Source organism: Elephas maximus, chromosome X (assembly GCF_024166365.1).
Source record: "Elephas maximus indicus isolate mEleMax1 chromosome X, mEleMax1 primary haplotype, whole genome shotgun sequence".
NCBI classification, from domain to species: domain Eukaryota; kingdom Metazoa; phylum Chordata; class Mammalia; order Proboscidea; family Elephantidae; genus Elephas; species Elephas maximus.
This window is the reverse complement of record NC_064846.1, coordinates 176,403,499-176,425,089: the sequence shown is the minus strand read 5'-3', so window position 1 is coordinate 176,425,089 and position 21,591 is coordinate 176,403,499. Positions and strand designations below refer to the sequence as shown.

The window sequence follows — 21,591 nt, the reverse complement described above, 5'->3', positions numbered from 1 at the left end:
AATTCGGAGATTTCTCCTAACATGGAGGACCAGGTGTTATTCTTCATGAGTTGCACCATTATATGTTCACTGGATAACTTTTCTCCATCATTAAAGTTTTGAGAGACTGCCCCCAAAAATTCAAGTTGAGGTTCACCATATGAAACAAAAAAGGAATTGTTAGGGAAAAAAAGACTGCTGTGAACAAAAACTCAACCACATTTCACTCTTTCGGCACATTGACAAAGGTTAAAAAGCAATTTACTAGGAAATACTTTCATGAGGATTGACAGTCATGGTGAAAAAAATAGGTGTAATTAGGAGAGTTAAGCAGAAAGATACTGGACACAATACACATGTAACATTAAAAGAGAAAAAGGGTCACCGTGACCATAGTTATGAGGATTGCTAAAGTTAGAAAAGCAAGCTCAGGTATCTGGGAAGTTGTATCTTCAACCCAAAAGAGATTTTTTCTAGCTGATTGATGCAAATGTAATTCCCTCTGTGCAGGGATGATTCTTCAAAAAATTCTGGCTTTCCTGGTGCCGCCTGACACAGTGGCCCTGGATGAGTCCTATCTCTACTGTCCTCAGATCTTTCCCTTTGGGAAAACAAATGTGTAGAGCTGACATGGTGCTCATGGATAAGTGCACATCATGAGGGAAGACAGTGAAGAGCAATGAACATTTCCTTGACACTGAGCCAATACTGGAAACCCCAGTGGCGTTGTGGTTAAGAGTTTGGCTGCTAACCAAAAGGTCAGCAGTTCAAGTCCACCACATGCTCCTTGAAAACTCTATGGGGCACTTTCACTCTGTCCTGTAGAGTCACTATGAGTCAGAATCGACTCGATGGCAAAAAAGTTTTTGTTTTAAGGCAATACTTTGCTCTTCAGGGTCTCTGGAGATGGACAGGTCTGAGTTTATCTGCAATAAAATAATCATGTCAAACTTGTACTAAACACAATAAAATTCTCTACAAAGCCCCAAACCACAAATCTCAAAGTGCCCCACAGTGACCCCTAAAGCAAATGCTTACATTTACAAAACTTAGAAAGCTTTGGGGGTTTTTATCACAAGAGAAGTGAAAACCTCACTTTAATACATAGAGCTTTATGTTCATGGGGAAGTCAGGATATGTTAGCTGCACAGACCAAAGGATCATGCCTGTTTTATTTAACAATTTACTCCCTCGTCACCCCAAATACTGGAGCAAAGTCAATGACGAAACATTTTGTTCACTAAAGGAATGAATTTTCAAAAAATGATGCCATCCTTACCTACTGAGGCCAGGTTTCTGAAGGTTTCCATCATCACTTCTCTGTAGAGTTTCCTCTGGGCAAGATCCAGCAAAGGCCACTCTTCCTGGCTAAAGACCACGGCCACATCCTCAGCGATCACTGGATCCTAAAACATCCCACACATCCTGAATCAGCAAGGTGCCATGTACTCCATTGTGTGTAAGAACAAAGGGTGAGACTGACAGTCCTGGGGAACTGAGAATTCTTAAGGATTTGATACTATGTTCTGTGTTCTACTAAGGTTTATTCTAGGGTATAGCCATCAGCCTCATCCCGTCACTAAGTACATTCACTTCCTCACTGATTGAATCCTGTCTCACAGACTTCAAACACAATGAAATAATCTCTCCACAGTTTGACTTCAACCAATTGCAGTCTTATTCCTCTCTCTTTATGCTCTAGAACAGTTAGGAAACAGCAAGAATTAGAGAAATAATCTCATTTAGATCTTGATGGCTCGAACCCACCAACCACTCCGTGGGAGAAAGGTGTGGCAGTCTCCTTTTGTAAAGATTACCGCCTTGTGGGGACCATGGTCTTGGGGAACATCTAGCTCAATTGGCATAACATAGTTTGTAATGATACCCTACTTTGATGAGTAGTGTCTGGGGTCTTAAAAGCCTGTGAGCAGCCATCTAAGATAAAACACTGGTCTCACCCCTTCGGAAGCAAGGGAGAATGAAGAAAACTAAAAACACAAGGGAAAGATTAGTCCAAAGGACTAATGAACCACAACTACCATGTCCTCCACCAGCCTGAGTCCAGCACAACTAGATGGTGCCCAGCTACCATCACCGTCTGCTCTGACAGGGATCACAATATAAGGTCCTGGACAGAGCTGGAGAAAAATGTAGAACAAAATTCAAACTCACAAAAAAGGACCAGACTTACTGGTCTGATGGAAACTGGAGAAAGCCTGAGAGTATGACCTCCGGACACCCTTTTAAGTCAGTAACTGAAGTCACTCCCGAGGTTCACCCTTCAGCCAACGATTAGACAGGCCCATAAAACAATAATACACGCAGCTCAACCACATATAACAAGGTTAAATTGGCACACCAGCTCAGGTGCAAGGACAAGAAGGCAGGAGGGCACAGGAACACTGGACGAATGGAAATGGGGAACTCAAGGTTGATAAGGGGAGAGTGTTGACATGTCACTGGGTTGCCAACGAATGTCACAAAACAATATGTGTATTAACTGTTTAATGAGAAACTAATTTGCTCTGCAAGCCTTCATCTAAAGCACGATTAAAAAAAAAAAAAAGGAAAAAAATTATAGGGATTAAATGCCAGCTCTAGGCACAGGTGGGAGGACAAGGACCTAGACTGGGGAGTCATGCTTTCCACACACCTGAAAACCTCAAGGCAAAAGCCTTCTCCACTGGGGGAAAAATGGGTCTGGACACCCCACACAGGATCCAGGGCAACTCACTGTCCCCAGTTTCATGCCCTTGGTGACATCAAGAGAGCACCACCACCCAGGACCGGTAAACAGTCAGGGCCTTCAGCTACAAACTCTCTCCCCTCTTTTCTGACCTATAACACAGTGTGAGAGGAAAAACTGTGGTTTTAGAACAGCACAGAAAATGCTCCAGTGCCTGGGGGGGAGTCAAGAACACTGCTCAGAGAGATGGGACAAGGATGTCTCTGGAGGGCAGAGCTCAGCCTCCACAGCCAGAGCTGCTCCATCTTCAGACTCTGGTCAGGAGACTCTGTCATTCAACACAGAGCACCAAGGCGCAGGGTGGGGATGTTAACGCCCCACGGTGCCAGCTCTGAGATTCACATAAGCAAGGTGACCCCAGGCATCCAAATCCTGAAAAGCCACATGTGTATAGGGGAAGGGCCCAGTGACAGTGGAGCAGGGCCTCAGGATGCATCCTCAGGCTCAGTACCTTGGCCTCCTTTTTTCTTCACTGATGAACCACAGTCCCGCAGCACACAGCTGCTCCCTGAACAATTCTGATCCAGCCTCACCCACTTATGCTAAGGATAACCCAGTTCTCCACAGAACTCACCATTTCCTCCTCCAGCTTCTGGAAGTCTAAAGGAATGTCGTCTCTGAGCCCAAGACGCCACTTCAGGAAGAGGGACGAGAGTGGAAGCAGAGCACTGGGCAGTTTGGAGGCAGATGAATAATGCTTGGTCCACACACCAGCCAGAGCAGTTGAAGTCCTTCCCTGTGATTGATGGATATGCAAGATGGTCCAGCGGCCTAGACTGGACTAGTTCTCCCTGCAGCACACCTGAGACCTGAAATAGAAGAAGGATGGGGAGGAAACAGTGTTGAGGAAGCAGGGAGTGCCAGGCCTTTGGCCTCCTTCCAGGCTCAGGGCAATGCTCCTCCCTGAGGGCCTTTAAGGCAGAACAGGCTCCAGCCCCCAGAGCACACACCTGCATTCTTCAGGCAGCTCCATGGGCCTCTCCTTTCCGCAACAAGATCACAGATGGAGGAATTTACCTCTCCCAGAGCATGAGGAGCAACCAGGCCTGGCCAGGCTGCAAAACTTGAACCTGATTTCCTCCAGGGAGTCAGGGGTCCAACGATGAAGTTGTTGGTGATTTGTTTCTCCATGTCATTAAAAAATGTCATTGGAATTTGGATCGGAATTGCATTGTATCTATAGATGGCTTTTGATAGAAGAGACATTTTTATGATGTTAAGTCTTCTTATCCATGAGCAAGGTAGGTTTTTCCACTTATGTAGGTCACTTTTGGTTTCTTACGTAGTGTCTAGTAGTTTTCTTTGCATAGGTTTTTTATGTCTCTGGTTAGATTTATTCCTAAATGTTTTATCTTCTTGGGGGCTACTGTAAATGGTATTGATTTGGTGATTTCCTCTTCGATGTTCTTTTTGTGGTGTAGAGGAATCCAACTGATTTTTGTATGTTTATCTTATATCCTGAAACTCTGCCGAACTCTTCTGTTAGTTTGTTTTCTTGAGGATTCTTTAGGGTTTTCTGTGTATAAGATCATGTCATCTGCAACTAGAGAAACTTTTACTTCTTTCTTACCAGTCTGGATGCCCTTTATTTCTTTATCTAGCCTAATTGCTGTGGCTAGGACCTCCAGCACAATGTTGAATAAGAGCGGTGATAAAGCCAACGTAGAAGTTGTGGGTTCACCTACGTAACTTTGTCCCCTGTACATCAACACATGCACTGTTATTTGATATTAATGTGGGGAAGTTTTCAGGAAGAACCTATTTTTCAAGTCTTGGCAGTGAACTCTTCAAGGTTCATTCATTTATAATTGTGTGCAGTTAAAACCCCTCTATTGTGCTTTTAAAACTATTTTTCATTTCATTTATAGCATTGTAATTTGTGATCGGTATTTTTCCTGTTGGTTTTGCAATTAACATTTCTTTTTCCCTTTGAGGTTTTTTTTTTTTTTTAGTTCCTTCTCAAACCGTGATATCACCAGTTCCTAAGCTTTTGAGAAATTCAGGCAGATTCTTTTTTTTAATCTTTAAAAGAAATTTTATTACAATAACTCAGCATTAGCTTTGAGGGAGAAAGTCAACACTAAGCCCATTTAAAATGTTTAAAAAATATATTTTACAACCAAGTCACGAGAGAGTATAGACAGTGGCTAGTAGCTTTCTTTCCTCTTCTATGAAACAACCTTTTAAGTCAGTTGTAATGGAATTTTGACAGCATATAAGCATCTGGAAAAATTATTTTCAGGGTTATTAGTCAACCTAGAGAAAGGCACAGTACCTTCTAATGCATTTCTCATCCAGGGTAATCACTTCCCCTAAGATTAAAATGGGACTTTAAGCACAGTCTTCAGACATGTCTTAAACATACCAGCCCTAGTTCTGTCTTGGCCCCAACCCCCGGCTCTGCTTTGAGCACATGGAGGCCCTGAGCTCATCACCCTGGTGTTTTTTCATCTCTATGAATTTAACCAGGTGTCAAACCCTACTAAGGGTTTTCATTGTAGAATTGGTTAACTTAGTTAAACGTGATGATTGATAAAGATGATTTCACATTGGACGTTTCAGACCTGAATTAACAATAAAACATTGATAAAAACATGGATTTTACTGAACAAAATTCTGGTTCACCAGTGTTTTTTCTAAATAAAAATAGGGCATTGGCTAGATGTGAAATGTTAGGACTTCCTTTGAATTACAAGCTATTTCTTTTTTTTAAAAATAACCTCAGTATTTTTAGAATATGATTGGTGGACTTTTCATTATACCCTATTGAAGATTTTTGTTTGTTTGTTTCTTTTTTTTTCTTTTGTTCACTCAACCAACACTTTTTGGACATCTAGTGGCTCAGTGGTTAAGAGCTACGGTGAGCTATAGCTGCTAGCCAAGGAGGTCAGCAGTTTGAATCCACCAGCTGCTGGGAGAATACTTGAACGCTTGTCCTTTGATCTTATGATAAATGGATCAACAAATAAATTAGAAAACGATTAACATTTCTCTAAGGAGCTGTCTCCTGCCTCTGTTCCCATTTCTTTCCACCCTGACCCCCTCCAAGCTGACCCCTATTGTTTCATTTCTTGGTCTCAGAGTCAGTGTGCTCTCTCTCGCGTGATCTTTACAGCAGGGTCTCCCCTTTAAGAGTTATTCTTCCTTTTATCATTTTCTCTAATAGCCCTCTGTAATTTTAATTTACATCCTTACTTCTAGCCTTATTTCCAGCATAAACTAGGAGCTTTGTTCAGTACATAGAACCTCCAGTTCACTCCAGAATTGCTGAATAAAACCCACATTTTAACAAGATCCCCGGGTTATCCACATTGACAGTCAACTAGGAGAAGCATCTACTGATCCGTAGCCTGTAACCCAAGGAATGAGCACTCTGCGGAGGGATGCCCTGTGAGCATCCACACCTACATTACATTAGTGCACTACTTCCTGACCCGCAACCCATCTCCATGTCTAGGCCTCCTCAGCCTTCCCTAGTTTGTTCTTAACAAGCTCCTGCATGACGTCATTCAATCATGGCTGTCATTTCCAAAATCATTTGCAGCAAAGAACTGCTCAATGTGCACCAGTGGCCATCCACTGTTCTTCAAAGAGCCCAGAGTAATCAGCAAGGTTCTGAGCGTCCACCTGCTATGCCTCCTCCAAGCCGCCTCACACAACCCCTCCCACCTCACCCCAGGCACACATTGTTTCCTCTGCTTCAGTAATTTCTGACTTTCATCAAGGACTGGATGATACTGGGTTCTCTGCTGCTGCCTCAAGAATTTACTTAAACACTCATTCTACCCAACTGAAATGCTCTTTCTATCCCGACCCATATAACATGGTATCAGCCCTACACAACTATGCAGGTACCTTAAAAAAAAAAAAAAAAAAAATCTGAATCTTCGCGTAAATAACTTTCCTTCCAAGCAGTCTAACGTGACTCCCCATTTAGGTCGTTTTATTACAGGTATCAGGTCAGAGTAGAACTGCCCCATACAGTTTCCAAGGAGCTCCTGGTGGATTAGAACTGCCGACATTTTGTTTAGCAGCCAAACGCTTAACCCCTTCACCACCAGGATTTCCTTTCTCTAATTCACATTCTTGTTCTAGGGATTTACAAACTAGTTTCTGCAAGCTGAAAAATTCTTTCCACCCCCACCCATAGCACATGCTGTCAGCCCTATACAACCACGCATGTTGCTGAATAAAACGAATTTTCCGAATCTTCACTTCAATAACTTTTTAAGCAGCCTAACGGGACTCCCGGCTTAGGTGGTTTTATTCCAGGTCTCCGAAGCCCCTGCATTTCTCCCCGCTCCCTGAGCAGCACAGGTGTGCGCGGCCCCCACGGTGCCCACCACCTCACCTGTCCATGACACACACAGGTCCACCTCCGTGGCCTCCAGGAAGCAGCTGCGGCCGCGGGGCCGGGGGCGCGCAGGAAAGGAGCCGCCAAGTGGCGGCGGCTCCCCGGCTCCAGGGGGCCCGAGGCTCTGGGAGCGGAGAGACCAGGAGGGCGCGGGGAGCGGGCGCGGCGCCCTCAGACCCGGGACACGACCTGCGTTCGCCCGACAGCGGAGCAGTTAAAACTCTGTTCACTGACTGGCGTTGCTGCAGGCAGCTGGGGTGCAGAGAGGTGCCCCTAAAACTCTCTTCATTGGCTGGCGCTTGGGTTACTTAAAACGAAGGTGTGCAAAGTTACAAGTAGAGTAAGGGAGTTAGAAACAAGGGGGGCAGAAGGAGGTGTCTTCTGAGAATCCGCCGACCGCTAAAGTCATGTGTTTCCTGCACCTCCAGATGATCTAGACACCTGCAGCGTGTCTTAAACTAGGTGACTTCACCATTAAGGTGGTGCGTTCTGTTAAAATATGAGTGTACAGACTTTGTTGAAGGAACAGGATGATTACAAGTGAAAAGGGTAAGTATTCTAAAGCTCAAGGGTAGAAAAAGGGTTTCCATACAGAAAAGTCATCGATCTATCCCTAATATCAGCTTATTGCAACTTATTGTTTAAACTTATTGTTTGTTTTTTATTGCAACCCTAGGGGCCCTGGTGGTGCAGTGGTTAAGTGCTACGGCTGCTAGCCAAAAGGTCGGCAGTTGGAATTCACCAGCCGCTCCTTGGAAACCCTATGGGGCAGTTCTACTCTGTCCTACCGGGTTGCTGTGAGTCGGAATCGACTGGAGGGCTATTTTTTTTTTTTATTCCAAGGCTAAGCATCTTAACCACCATTTGTTCTTTTTCCTGTTGACACCGTTGCAAGCGAGGTCAAGCAAAACCACATTTTCAGAAATGCGGGCAAACATGTCTCTGAAAAATTTCCGCTCTGTCATATATTAGAGCAGAAGTTCAAACGTATACGAGTCAAGATGGAGTCACTCTTGCTGACTCGATATGAGCCCAAGGTGGGCCCAAAGCTTGTTTTGGAACATTCTCTTTGTCAACTGAAATGCTAATTTCAATAACCAAAGATACCCTTGGGGAGCAGAGAAAGTTGGTATTTGCATACACGGCCATTTGAAAAAAAAAATTTACCATGTTCTTCAGAGAAACGATTTCTTTGCTTCTCATAAATATTTCCCCATCTTTAGAATTGGTGAAGTCTCTAGTCCGGCTTCTGGTTCATGGTTTGTCGTCTCTTGTACGTCTGGTATCTTCCCCCAGGAGCGGGGCACAGTCTGTGCACACCCAGGAGAAATGGGGTAAGATAGATGCCAAGACACGAGGAGATGGCCAAGGAAACAGGAAGCGGAAGCTGAAGAGACAAGGATCTACCTCCAGAGGCTGTGCTCTAAATTCCGGACTTCTAGCTTCCTAAACTGTGAGAAAATGAATTTCTACACCAGTGTTTGACCAAGCATGTGGACGCCATTGCCCAGCCAAGTGGACACATGTAATTAACTATCACTATTTTTTTTTTTTACTAGCTACTATAGGGGGCAGTTCTACTCTGTTCTATAGGGTCGCTATGAGTCGGAATCGACTGGACAGCACTGGGTTTTTTTTTTTTTTTTTTTTGGTTTTACTGGCTATTATGGAAACCCTTGTCGTGTAATGGTTAAGTGCTACAGCTGCTAACCAAAGGGTCGGCAGTTCGAATCCACCAGGCGCTCCTTGGAAACTCTATGGGGCAGTTCTACCCTGTCCTATAGGGTCGCTATGAGTCGGAATCGACTCGAAGGCATTGGGTTTGGTTTGGCTTGGTTTACTGGCTATTATAACACTACTCTGGCTGGACAGTCCCTTATTCTACAGTGAATGGGAGACGTCCTTGGACTTTGGCATTTTAGCTGTATCTGGATTTAGCAAAATGAGTCACCGTCATCAAGTCTGAATTTCTTTAATCAGGTCATTTTCTGGAATCATTTTTAGAAGTGAATTCCAGGCAAGACCTGTCTGGGATGTTTTCTTGACTAGTTTATCTTTCAAAGGAAATATAAATTATTATGTAATCAAAAAAACAGGTATTAAATTCAAAATATTGGAGGGTTGCATACCGTGAAGAAATTAATTCCTTTGTGTGCTCTTTTCCCTTGGTTCTTCAAAAAAAAAAAAAAAAAAAAAAACCTGCCTGATTTCTCCTTAAGCCCTGAGGAGTTACCTTTGCCCTAGTTTACTACCCCAAAGTGTTTGTTACTTTGTCCAGGTTGATTGACATTTCCTGGGTAAGCTGTAAACAGGATGGGTTGATACTTGGTGCCTGGTCCTAGGCTGCAGGTTGCCTTGTAATTGGCATGCAGCTTGCATGGATTGGTCAATAAACTATGCAAATAAGGGGAATTATAGCCCAACCATGCCTACTATGCAAATGAGGTATCAGTGGCCTAACCAGGGGGAGGAACATGCTTTGAAATTGAGGAACAGTTTGTGTATAAATAGAGCCAAACCCGCACTGGTTTAGCAGTCAGAAAAAAATAGAAGCTGCAGGGACAAAGAGAGATACTGACGGAGGGCCAAGCAGACAGAAACACAGGGAGAGATACAGACAGAGGGCCAGAGAGGGAAAGACAGAAACACAGGGTCAGTGACACAGAGCAAAAGCAATAACAACGGTCAAAGGCCAGATAACTGTCCTTTCCCCATCTGAGCCAGGAAGCTGACCTCAGGGGCACTTGTATGCGCCAAACTGTGTTTTGCGGGGCACAGAGGCAGCAAGATAATTGTACTTCAATTCTGATCCGCTCTTGACTCCACTTCTTGGTTCTTTTTAACTTTGCTTTAACCGCACCCTTCCCATTCCCAGCTCCTTCCCACCCTCCTTCCTGGCCAAGGCGAGCATTCCCCGGGGGTGCATTCCCCACCCCGCGAGCCCAAAGCTGGCCCAGTCCCCGCCCAGCCTTCGTCGTCGCCGGCTCCGGGGCGCAGACGGCAGAGGCGGGGTCGGGCGACCACCCCAGCCCGCAGTCCCAGCGTCCAGCCCCGGCTTCAGCCCGGCCTCCTCTTAGTGCGCACGCCCGGCGCTCTGGTCGCAGCGCCGCCGGGAACGAACGTGGAGCCGGGCGCCCCGCCACCCCGCACCCCGAGCCCGGCCCCCGCGGTGCGCGGCCGCCACTACTAGCTGCTGCTGCTCCTGCAGTGATCCTCGGCCGCGCCCCGCCTTTGTCCCCGCCCGGCGCTCGGGAGCCGGGCGCATGGGCGCAGCTGATGACGCCGCCGCCGCGCCGCCCTCCGAGGCTGCGTTCGGGAAGCCTGGATTCCAAGGAGCCGCCGGAGGGGGCCGCGACGACGAGACAGCTGGGGGGACCCCCGACGGAGCGCCGCGCCCCGAGGCGGGCTGGCTGCAGGATTTGCACACACTTTCCACCATGGGTGAGTGCGCGCGGAAGTCGGCTGGGGAGGCCAGACAAAGACCCTGGTGCCACCGGCGCCGTCTCTCGGTTCGTTTCCCTGTGCGGCCCCACCTGGTTGGGTCCCCCCGCGGAGCTCTCTTGGCCCTCGGTGCGTCCCGGGAGTCGGAGGTCTACCCCAGCGAGCTCCCCTGACCTGCCGGTCGCCGTGTTCCGCAGTTCGCGTGGATCCCCATCCACACGCCCCTTACCGGCACCACTAGCTCGGTGTTGGGGCCACACGACGTCACAGAACCTCCTGGGCCACCCACATGCCAGGCAGAGACCCCCAGGGACAGAGACGTTGGCTCCGAAAGGGCCTGCGGACCTCACCCCGGCCTCCCTCGCCCTCCGTGGAATTGGCATCCTGAGCCGGGGGTGGAAATGCCGCTGGGATTAGGAAGGAAGGGGCAGGGGTCCGGTGGCGTTTTGGGGGTGGACGCTGTTGAGTTGAATTCCGCGTTTCCTGATCCTCGTGTATGTTCTTTCCTGTTTCTCTGAAACTTGGAATTCTTTTATTAGACAGTTTCCATTTCCTTTGTGCCCTGGCTGTGAACTTAACCCAACTGGGCAGCTTGAAAAGTTCGAGTTCTCTCTGGGCGTCTGAACCCCTAAATTCGCTGGAGTAGGTCCGGTTATCCTGACCGCTGCGAATTTAAACTGTGGGCACAAGCGGGCGTGTAGCTTCTTAGCAACAATTTGTTGTTTATTAGGAAAATAAAGAGAGTATGTCGTGGTATGGAGCCTTGGTGGTGCCAGGGTTAAGCAGGTAAGCGCTTCTCTGCTAACATACTGAGTGGTGGTGTGAACCCACCTAGCGGCTCTGCGGGAGAAAAGACCTGACCAACTGCTTCTGTAAAGATTACAGCTAATTGTGTGTGTGTGGTGTGGATGTCAGTGTATGTGTTTCTGATGTGTGGTGTGAGTTTATATGAGCGTGGTGTGAATGTAGTGTGTTTGTGTGAGAGGTGCGTCCAGTTGAAGCCTCCACGTTGGCATCCGCCGGTCTGTGAATAGTCCCCTGCGCACACTGGCTGTGACCCTGAGCTGCAGTTCCCCACAGCCCCGTCCTGACCTCACTGCCCCGTCCCCATCCTGATGGCTGTCCTTGCTCCCCACAGGCACAGGCACCTTTGGGCGGGTGCGCCTGGTGCGGGAGAAGACGGCCAAGGGTTTCTTCGCGCTCAAGGTGATGAGTATCCCTGACGTCATCCGCCTGAAGCAGGAGCAGCATGTGCAGAACGAGAAGTCAGTCTTGGGGGAGGTCAACCACCCCTTGTCTGGCTGTGAGTCCCCCGGGGTCCCCTGCCTCCTCTCCTTCCTTCTCCTCTCTCTGCCTTTTTCTCCTCCATGGAGAGACAACCCAGAAGTGCCCCAGAATAAAGTCCTGGAATGTGCGAATGAAATCCTGTCAGTGTAGGGTGGGTCCTAAACCTAATCACTTTCAAGATACAAGGCACACACAGGGGAAGACAGACAGCAGTGAAGACAGAACTCCAGTGACTGCTGAGATAGATGGGACCGTTGTGATCCACAGGGTTTTCGTTGGCTGACGTTCAGAAGTAGATCTCAGAGCCTTTCTTTCTAGTCCTAGTCTGGAAGCTCGGCTGAAACCTGTTCAGCATCACAGCAGCATCCAAGCGTCCACTGACAGACGCGTGGTGGCTGCACAGGAGGTGTACTGGTAGGGAATCGAACCCAGGTCTCCTGCAAGGGTGGCAAGAATTCTACTACTGAACCACCTCTTGAGTTAGTCCTGTTGTGTGAAATAAAATAGCCGTTTGAAGAGAGGAATCGATCTAAGTTAAAAAAAAATTTTTTTTTCTTTTAAGAAGATGTAGACTCATTTGTAATATTGTTGTCATGTTCTCACACGATCTAGGTGCAAAGTCTTGGTTTTTACCAAATACCAGAAGTCTCAAACTTAATTTTCCTGAGAGTGTATTTTCCTATGGAAGCACAATGGGCTGAGCAGTAGATTTCTGTTGGCCTTTGAAAACCAAGTATCGAGGTCTATTGTGCGTTTATGGTGCAACTGTTGTTGTGTGCTGTTGAGTCGATTATTTTAGTGACTCTATAGGACAGGGTACAACCGCCCCATCATAGGGTTTTCTAGACTCTAATTTTTACAGGACCAGATAGGCCTTTCTTCCACGGAGCTGCTAAGTGGCTTTGAAATGCCAACTTTATGGCAGCCAAGTGCTTAACCGTCGTTCCACCAGGGCTCCTTGAGTGAAATTAGGAGAACGTAAAAGAACCAGACACAATTAATAACGGAAATAAAGTACTGGGACGCTGCTTTTGAGAAGGAAAAAGCTTTGAGAAAGGATTAGAACCAAGTGGGCAGGGGGTCCTTTCCAGGACTGTAGAATGAGCGGTGGGGACGTTTCTGGGTCCAGTTTTGCCTTGTGCATTTTTTCTAGGGTGCAGGGACATGCCTTGGGTATCATTTGGGTGAGGTTGTGGGGTGCAAGTGGCATGGAAGCTGAGATCTTGGGGGGTCTCTGACTATGCATCCTACCCTTACCTGACTGGGTAGGAGACTAGGGTGGATGTGGGGTCTTTGCAATTCCAAAATGCCAAAGTCCGTGAAAGAATACCTAAGACGTGAAGGTGGGTGGGTGGGGGTCTCCAAGTCAGACTGGATAGAACTGTTGAACCGCTGGGAGTTAAAAAACTGGGAAAAAGAAGGGACGTGCAACAGAGAGGTTTAGTCTCCATCCACTTGTGGTATTTCTGTTACAGGAGCAACAGATAACTAAGACAACTTGGATGTCCCATGAAACCATGTTCATAAACCTCCAAACCAAGAAAACCAAATACCATGCAATTTAAGCAGTCTCAACAGGTACTGGCTTTTTTTGTCATTGTCGTAAATGTATCTATCATACGAATTTTGCTAATTCAACTTTTTAGAGGTTGTAACTTAACAGTTATTATGACAATCACCCATGCAACCCTACCTTTAATCAATGTGATATTTCTATCGTCCTTAATCCCTTCTCCTTTCTGCTCTCCCATCCCTCCTGCCCCGTAGCCACCAATGAACTTTGTTCTCCATACGTTTACCTTTTCTTGTCTTTTTATGGCACCTTGGTAGCACGGTGGTTAAGTGCTTAGCTGCTAACTGAAAGGTCAGCAGTCCGAACCCACCGCTGTTCCACAGGAGAAAGATGTGGCAGTCCATTTCCATGTGGCAATCTCAGAAACCCTATGGGGTTTCCTGTCAGGTCACTATCAGTTAGAATCAACAAGATGGCAGTGAGTTGGGGTTTGTATTTTTACATTAGTGAAGTCATACAATATTTATCCTTTTGTGATTGACTTACTTGATTCAGTATAATGTCTTCCAGCTCCATCCATGTTGTAACATGTATCAAGTCTTCATTTCTTCTGCTGGCCGAGTAGTATTCCACAGTATGTGTGGACCACATTTTGTTGATCCATTCATCTGTTGATAGGTTTTGTGGTTGAAGCCAAGGACGTGGGTGGCTGTAGCACAACTTCAAAGAGGTGTAAACATGAGGACTGTGAAAAAAGCTCAAAAATAGCTAGAAGAGAGTTCAGTTAGGTGGGAGAGATTTGATAGTCGGGGCAAAACGTCATGAGACAGGCGATACTGGAGATGCTGGAGAGAGAGTAAATGACTGATGGTGTGATGGATCAGAGAAGGGAGGGGACCCAGAGCTGATGGAGAGGGCCAGATCTTTCACTGAGATGCAGAGTGGAGATGTGGATGGGTGTGGGAGCAGAAACTTTGTAAGGAGAAGCAGAAAATTGAGGAAGTCCCTGCCTGATTTCCTCTAAATGTATTCATTTATTCATTCACTCACTCATTAAAAATTATTTATTCAGTTCTTGTGATATAAAGACATCAAGGGCACAGACATCAGTCTAGGTCAACTGGTTTTCCAACCCTCACTAAAATTCCATCATTTCATGTAAATACAGTAGTTGAGACATCAGTTTTAGGATCAGATGACACTTATCGTTTTCTACTTACTATCTACACCAAGGACACTAAGAAATCCCACTTCACAGGCCAACTGTGTCATGTGGAAATCTCAGATTCCTGTCTTTGTTTAGTTCTGACACCAAGCACCCACGCAGGATTTTCCCTCTGATGCTAGCCACCTGGGGCTAGGTCAGACCTCACAAGTTAAAAGGATACCATCCTTCAGACAGCAGCTGCCAAGTTGGGAAGTCTGAATGACTGCTGACTTGTGATTTGCTGGCTCAAGTCTGGAGGTTCCCTCTACCCTCCTGAGAACACTAGCTGCGAGATCCAGGGGTACCTGGCTCCCATACTTCTGAGCTTCCTTTTGGTTCAATAATCCACTTGGATGACTCAGATATCATGAAAAGGCCAGGCTTAAGATAATGGGTTGAACATAAAAAAGGATGCAAATGAAGAGATGCATGGGGCAAGGTCTGGGAGGGTCCAAGTGCAGAGCTGCCATGTGCCCTGAACATCCCACCCTCCACATGGATGGATGTTTCTCATGAAACAGGTAGCTCCCTTAAGCCTCCAACTTCCGTTGTTTTATTGGCCAGGCCTGCTTGAAAGCTAAATTATGCCTCAAGAGGTGAGCATCAGGCCACCAGGTGGTCCCTCTGATCCTGCCAGCCCTCACATATCAGCCTCAGCTCCAGTCCACCTTTCAGGAAAAAAAAAAAAAAAAAAAAATTCAGGAACCTCACATAAAGGCCAGATTGCTTTTTGCAGGGCAGTTCATCACCTCACAGTTCGCAATTCTGAAACTATGTATATTCTAAGAGTCAACAAATAATGTATTGTGGATAATAAGAGACAACGGTGTTACTGTTAGAGAAAGGAGTAACATACAAAGTAAGGGAAAAGGCTAAGCTGAACTCTGTGGTGTTGGACTGGAATCAGAGATACAGGTCTGATCTTGTAGTTTTTGAAATATATACAGATACATGCAGAAATAGGTATAAATATGTGTCTTGTGAGTATACTCAACACATATATTTCCTAGCTCTTTTCACTTTGAGGACCCAGTAGCAATACATATACTCAATGTCCAGATCTTTGTTTCTAAATATCCATCTGTTAAAAAAAGGAACCAGGCTTTCTTGGAGAAAAGTTTGATCCCAGGGCTTGGGCAGAAAAGGACAAGAGGAGCCTCAAACACTACAGAAAGTAATGTACGAAGTATAATGGGGAAATGTGGGAAAAAAAAAAAATACAGGAATCTACTTAAGGGAGGTCCTAATTAAATCTGGGACAATTTGAGCAAGAAAAGAAAAAAAGTAACACGGATTAGTTCCCAAGTTACAAACTTATGCACAACTTACGTCTGACTTATGTCCAACCCGTAGTTATGAACTAACTCCTGTAAAACCTATTACAAATCAAGAATTCTTTCCGCAGGAATGCAAGTCATATATCCTTTGCTCGCTGCTCGCACGGTGTCTGCCCGCTGCTTGGTCTCAAAGCTCTGAGGCGGGCAGGGGCCGACACCCCCCGCGACATCATGGGAGTAGCCACGCAAAGGCAGGGTCTGTGCTTGATGCTTACCTATCCTCCCCACCCGTCTCACCCCACTGTGGGATTCTGCGTGCATAGTGCCCATGCGGGTGGCTTTCTTGCCTCCACAGGTTGCGGCTGGGGAGGACATAGCAAAGGGAATCCAGTAAAGCCACAAAGGTTCCTAGTAACAAACGAGAGCTACTTTGAAACTCGCATCAAAACATTATTATGTTCAAGTTGTTCTAGAATATCAAGAAGTGTTTAATGGTTTTTATGCGTAGAAAGGTACACTGTACACGATATACTAAGACAGACAGACATTTGACTAATTAATCTTAGATATGAATCGTACCTAACTGTTCTGACTGGTGTACAAAATCGACTTAAACACAAACTTAGGAATGGAACTCGTTCGTAATCTGGGGACTGTCTGAACTGTTCACAATTTAATAAAGAGGAGAGAAGTGAAAAATATTCTCTCAGAACTAATAAACAAGAAATGATTGGATCAGAAAACACCATTTGGTGAACTCCACAGTAATAATAACCAAAGGTGATAATTATGAGTGCATACTAAAAACAGGTCAAAGTAGGATGCAAAACAATATTTGTACAGTCTCAAAGTATTGCCCTATAAGAAACTCCTACTTGTAAAGGTAAAATAGTTAACTTTACCATAGGCAACAGTGGAAGGAAACGGGTTAAATATGAAAACAAAACACTCTTAAACCATTTGCAAAAAAAAAAATTTAACTGAATACAAAATACCAACAAAAACATTAAAAACCATAAAACCACATTTGCTCAAGGCTATTCTCTGCAACTTTATTTGTAATAGCCAAAGCCTTCCAGAAAGGTAAAATTCCGCTTGGACTGAGAAAGTAATAAATACTGTTGAGGACAGCCCCACAGTTACAATGAAACTGTTAATTCTCCCCAAGGCACAAAGTAGCTGTAGAGGCTGCTTCTTTAAGTTAGTACTGATTTCTTATTCACTGAGAAACTTTTTATTTAATCGCAGACTTTTGGAAACTTGCTCTTTGAAATTACAGCAGTAAGGATGAAATATCCCACTTCTGACACAGAATAATCTCTCCCTTTTGAGGTATCATATGTGAATTAAGGTATGCAGAACGACTAAAGGCTTTCCCATATTCCTTACATTCATAAGGCCTCTCCTCTGTGAGTTCTTCTATGTGCAGTAAGGTGTGAGGAACACTTAAAGGTTTTCCCACATTCCTTACATTCATAAGGCCTCTCTCCAGTGTGAATTCGCATATGTATAGTGAGGTTTGAGACTTGCCTAAAGACTTTCCCACATTCTTTACATTCATAAGGCATCTCACCACTGTGAGTTCTTTTATGCGTAGCGAATCCAGATGAGTAACTAAAGACTTTGCCACATTCCTCACATTCATAAGGCCTCTCTCCACTGTGAGCTCTTAAATGTGTATTGAGATGTGACGAACACCTAAACGTTTTCCCACACACTTTACATTCATAAGGTTTCACGCCACTGTGAATTCTTATATGTTGAGTGAGGGATGAGGAACAACTAAAGGCTTTCCCACATTCCTTACATTCATAAGGTCTCTGCCCATTGTGAGTTTTTATATGTATAGTGAGGTGTGATGACTGACTGAAGGCTTTCCCACATTCTTTACATTCATAAGGCCTTTCTCCACTGTGAATTCTTCTATGTGTAGTGAGGTTTGAGGCTTGCCTAAAGACTTTCCCACATTCTTTACATTCATAAGGCTTCTCTCCACTGTGAGTTCTTGTATGTAGAGTGAGGGATGAGGAACAACTGAAAGCTTTCCCACATTCCTTACATTCATAAGGTTTCACTCCACTGTGAATTCTTTTATGTTTGGCGAGGGCTGAGGAATAACGAAAGACTTTCCCACATTCCTTACATTCATAAGGTCTTTCTCCACTGTGCGTTCTTGTATGTTGAGTGAGGTGTGAGGAACCACTGAAGGCTTTTCCACATTCCTTACATTTATAAGGTCTCTCTCCACTGTGAGTTCTTAGATGTTGAGTGAGGGATGAGGAACAAGTAAAGGCTTTCCCACACTCCTTACATTTATAAGGCCTCTGCCCATTATGAGTTTTCATATGTGTAGTGAGGTGTGATGACTGACTAAATGCTTTCCCACATTCCTTGCATTCATAGGGCCTCTCTCCACTGTGAGTTCGCATATGGGTAGTGAGGGCTGAGGAACAACTAAAGGTTTTCCCACATTCCTTACATGCATAATGTCTCTCTCCACTGTTAGCTCTTACATGTTTAGTGAGGTCAGAGGCCCGACTACAGGCTTTCCCACATTTCTTACATTCATAAGGCCTCTCTCCACAGTGAGTTCTTACACGTTGAATGAGGGATGAGGCTTCACTAAACGCTTTCCCACATTCCTTAGATTCATAAGGCTTATTTCTGTCATGAGATTTTCTATGTAAAATGAGGGCTAAAGGACGGCTACATGTTTTACATTCTGTACTGTCATGATTATGACCTCTCATGTATGTCAAAAATGATGAGCAACTACCGAAATCTTTCCCACATTGGTTACATTCACAGTGCTTCTCTCCAGTGAGTGTTGTCACAGGATTCTTAAGGGTGGAGAGAGAAATGAAGTCCTTCTGAGATACCTTGCATTTATGGGGTTTCTTTCCACTAAGAGTTCTCATACAAGTGGGTGGGTGAGTGAGACAATTGCAGGCTTTTCCACATTCCTTACACTGACAGGTACTGCATTCGGTGTGACATCTGGTGTGGTGTTTATGTGATGAGTGATCCGTGAAGGCTTTTCCACACTGACAGCATTCGAAAGGATTTGTTTGTGGAGGATTTCTTTTTAGCACAGTAAGATTTGGAATCTGGCTGAACGTTTCCCCACACTGATTGCCTTCATTACTTTCACAGTGGTTCTCTGCTGTACGACTTCTGTTAAAAATAGGCAAGATACTGTTGGAAATAAATTTGTTCCATTTCACCATTACCAAACACAGTCAACATGCATGGTTTTTGCCCTGAGTTGTCTTACATTTTATAGATTAAATTATCTAGCATAAATACTGTCGTTACTAATACTTTCTAAAGTATGAGGCTCCTGATAATTGTGTCCAAGTGAAATATATTTCAAATATACAACATCTGACTAATACTTAGGAAAATGTTATATTGTGAAAATTCTCTGAACATGTAATTTTACAACTAGGTTTATATATATCAACATATACCCTCACTCCTCACTTACAGACATGATTAGACTTAAAAAGTCTAGGAGGTTATATGAAAATCAGCAGTATGTGAAAAAGGAGGATGACCACACAGATCACAAAATGGAGCTTGATTACAACATCACGTAACAGCCACACAACTGAAATTCATGGCTTAGCCAAGCTGACATATAACCTTAATCATCGCAGCCAGCATTACCCTTGCCTTGTGTCTCCGCATTTGTTACTGCCAGACATACATCATTAATCCGCAGAATAGTCAGAAAGTAGATTCTTTACTATTGCAGTAAATGCAAAATGTTGGATGTGTGATAGTAGATAAGTGAGGAGTCGAAAAACCAAAAAAACCATTACTGTTGAGTCGATTCCGACTCATAGCAACCCTACAGGACAGAGTAGAACTGCCCTGTAGCATTTTCAGGGAGCAGCCGGTGGATTCGAACTGCCAACATTTTGGTTAGCATCTGAGCTCTTAACCACTGTGCCACCAGGGCTACAAGTGAGGAATACAAAAACCCACATACATATATATATATTAGCACGTATCAGGGCTTAGAACAGATTTGTTATGGTTTATCAATTGCTGACATAAACAAGGGCAGCGTATGTCTTGCACAGCAACCAAATCTGTTATCCTTTGGATTTTGACCTGAATAAAAAACAAACAGGGGTACCCTGCTGCTTTAAATATGTGTTGCTCTCCACAGTCCTGCCAACAATCCAGTTTTCCACATGGATCCTGAAAGTTTCAGGAGCCTGATGCAGAAGGTTGGATTACTGGCAGGACCTGGACGGTGACACACACTCAAAGTGGGGAGGTTGCCCGCCATCTTTGAAAGGAACAATGTTGATTGTTTCTTCCTGAGGTCAAAATCTGACAAGTAGCAGATTAGGTTGCTATGCAACACATATAGTGCCCTTGTGTTAGTTGGCAATTACCGAACCATCAAGAAAGTGGTTTGAAGTCCTGGTATATATACAGAAATATTTGTATATGTATATTTTAACGTCATGATAATTTAGCACGTTCTCCTAAGGCACTGTTTACTCTTGTTTGAATGATACTCACCTCACATGTCTCTCCTGGCTTTTATGCTTATCTTTATTGCCTAGCGATTGGTCAGAGATTTCTCCAAACACGAAGGACCAGGTGTTATTCTTCATGAGTCGCACCATTACATGTTCACTGGATAACTTTTCTCCATCCTTAGGATTTTGAGAGACTAACCAGATAATTCAAGTTGAGGTTCACAATATGAAACAAAAAGAAAAGAAATTATCAGGGGAAAAAAGGCTGCTGTGAACAAAGAAAGACAGCCACATTTCACTGTGTCAGCACTTTGGCAATGGTTAAAAAGCAATTTACTAGGAAATACTTCCATAAGGATTCAGAGTGATGGTGACGTGAGTAGGTGTAATTAGAGAGGTAAGTAGGAAGACTCATAGCAACACTGCAGGAACAGAGCAAAACTGCCCCATAGGGATTCAAAGGAGCTGCTGGTGAATTCAAACTGCTGACCTTTTGGTCGCTATGAGTCGGAATCGACTCGACCGCAACAGGTTTGGTTTTAAGTAGGAAGACATTGGGCACAATACACATGTAACAAGGAAAGAGGAAAAGGGGTTCCAGGACCCCAAGTCTGAGAGGATTGGTAAAATAAGAAAAGCAAGCTCAGGTATCTGGGAAGTTGTGTCCTCAATTCAAAAGAGACTTTTTCAAGCTGACTCATTCAAATGTAATTCCCTCTGTGCAGGGACGTCCTTCAAAAAATTCTGGCTTTCCTGTTGCCTCCTGAAACTGTGGCCCTGGATGAGTCCTATCTCCACTGTCCTCAGATCTTTCCCTTTGTTCTCTGGGAAATAAAATGTGTATAGCTGACGTGGTGCTCACAGAGAAATGCCTATCATGAGGGAGGACAGTGAAGAGCAATGAACATTTTCTTGACGCTGAGCCAATACTTTGCTCTTCAGGGTCTCTGAAGATAAAAGACAGGTGTGAGCTTTTTGTGGCAAAATAATCATGTCACACTTGTAATGAACACAATAAAGCTCTCTACAGGGTCTCAGCCCACAAATCTATCATTGCCCCCAAAGCGACCCCTGAAGCCAAAGCTTACAACACTTAAAGAGCTTCAGGGCTTTTAATCAGAACAGAAATGAAAACTCACTTTAACACATGGAGCTTTATGTTCATGGGGGAAGACAAAATAAGTGAGTTCCATAGACCAAGAAACCCGGCCTGCTTTACTTAACAGTTTATTCACATTCCTTAGCCCAAGTACTGGGGCAAAGCCAATGAGTAAGATATTTTTGTTTA

At 44.7% G+C, this 21,591-nt stretch overlaps 1 protein-coding gene and 1 pseudogene across 4 annotated transcripts in view; one reads left to right on the top strand and one right to left on the bottom strand.

The window, feature by feature from the left end:
* LOC126069377 (zinc finger protein 11-like) overlaps positions 1–21,591 on the bottom strand; it is a 37,596-nt pseudogene that overhangs the window by 4,919 nt on the left and 11,086 nt on the right.
* Positions 10,124–21,591, top strand: part of LOC126069376 (cAMP-dependent protein kinase catalytic subunit PRKX-like) — a 117,031-nt gene continuing 105,563 nt past the window's right edge. For 2 of the 4 annotated variants that reach the window (XR_007515920.1, XR_007515919.1), the window contains exons 1-3: positions 10,124–10,520; positions 11,659–11,823; positions 13,283–13,385. Coding sequence is in view for 2 of the 4 variants with exons in the window: in XM_049872706.1 (XP_049728663.1) it covers positions 10,343–10,520; positions 11,659–11,823; positions 13,283–13,284 (345 nt within the window). In the remaining 2 variants the exon portion in view is untranslated. Of the gene's footprint in view, positions 10,521–11,658; positions 11,824–13,282; positions 16,765–21,591 lie in introns of those variants that run through there. The other 2 variants (XM_049872708.1, XM_049872706.1) reach the window with 2 other exon arrangements.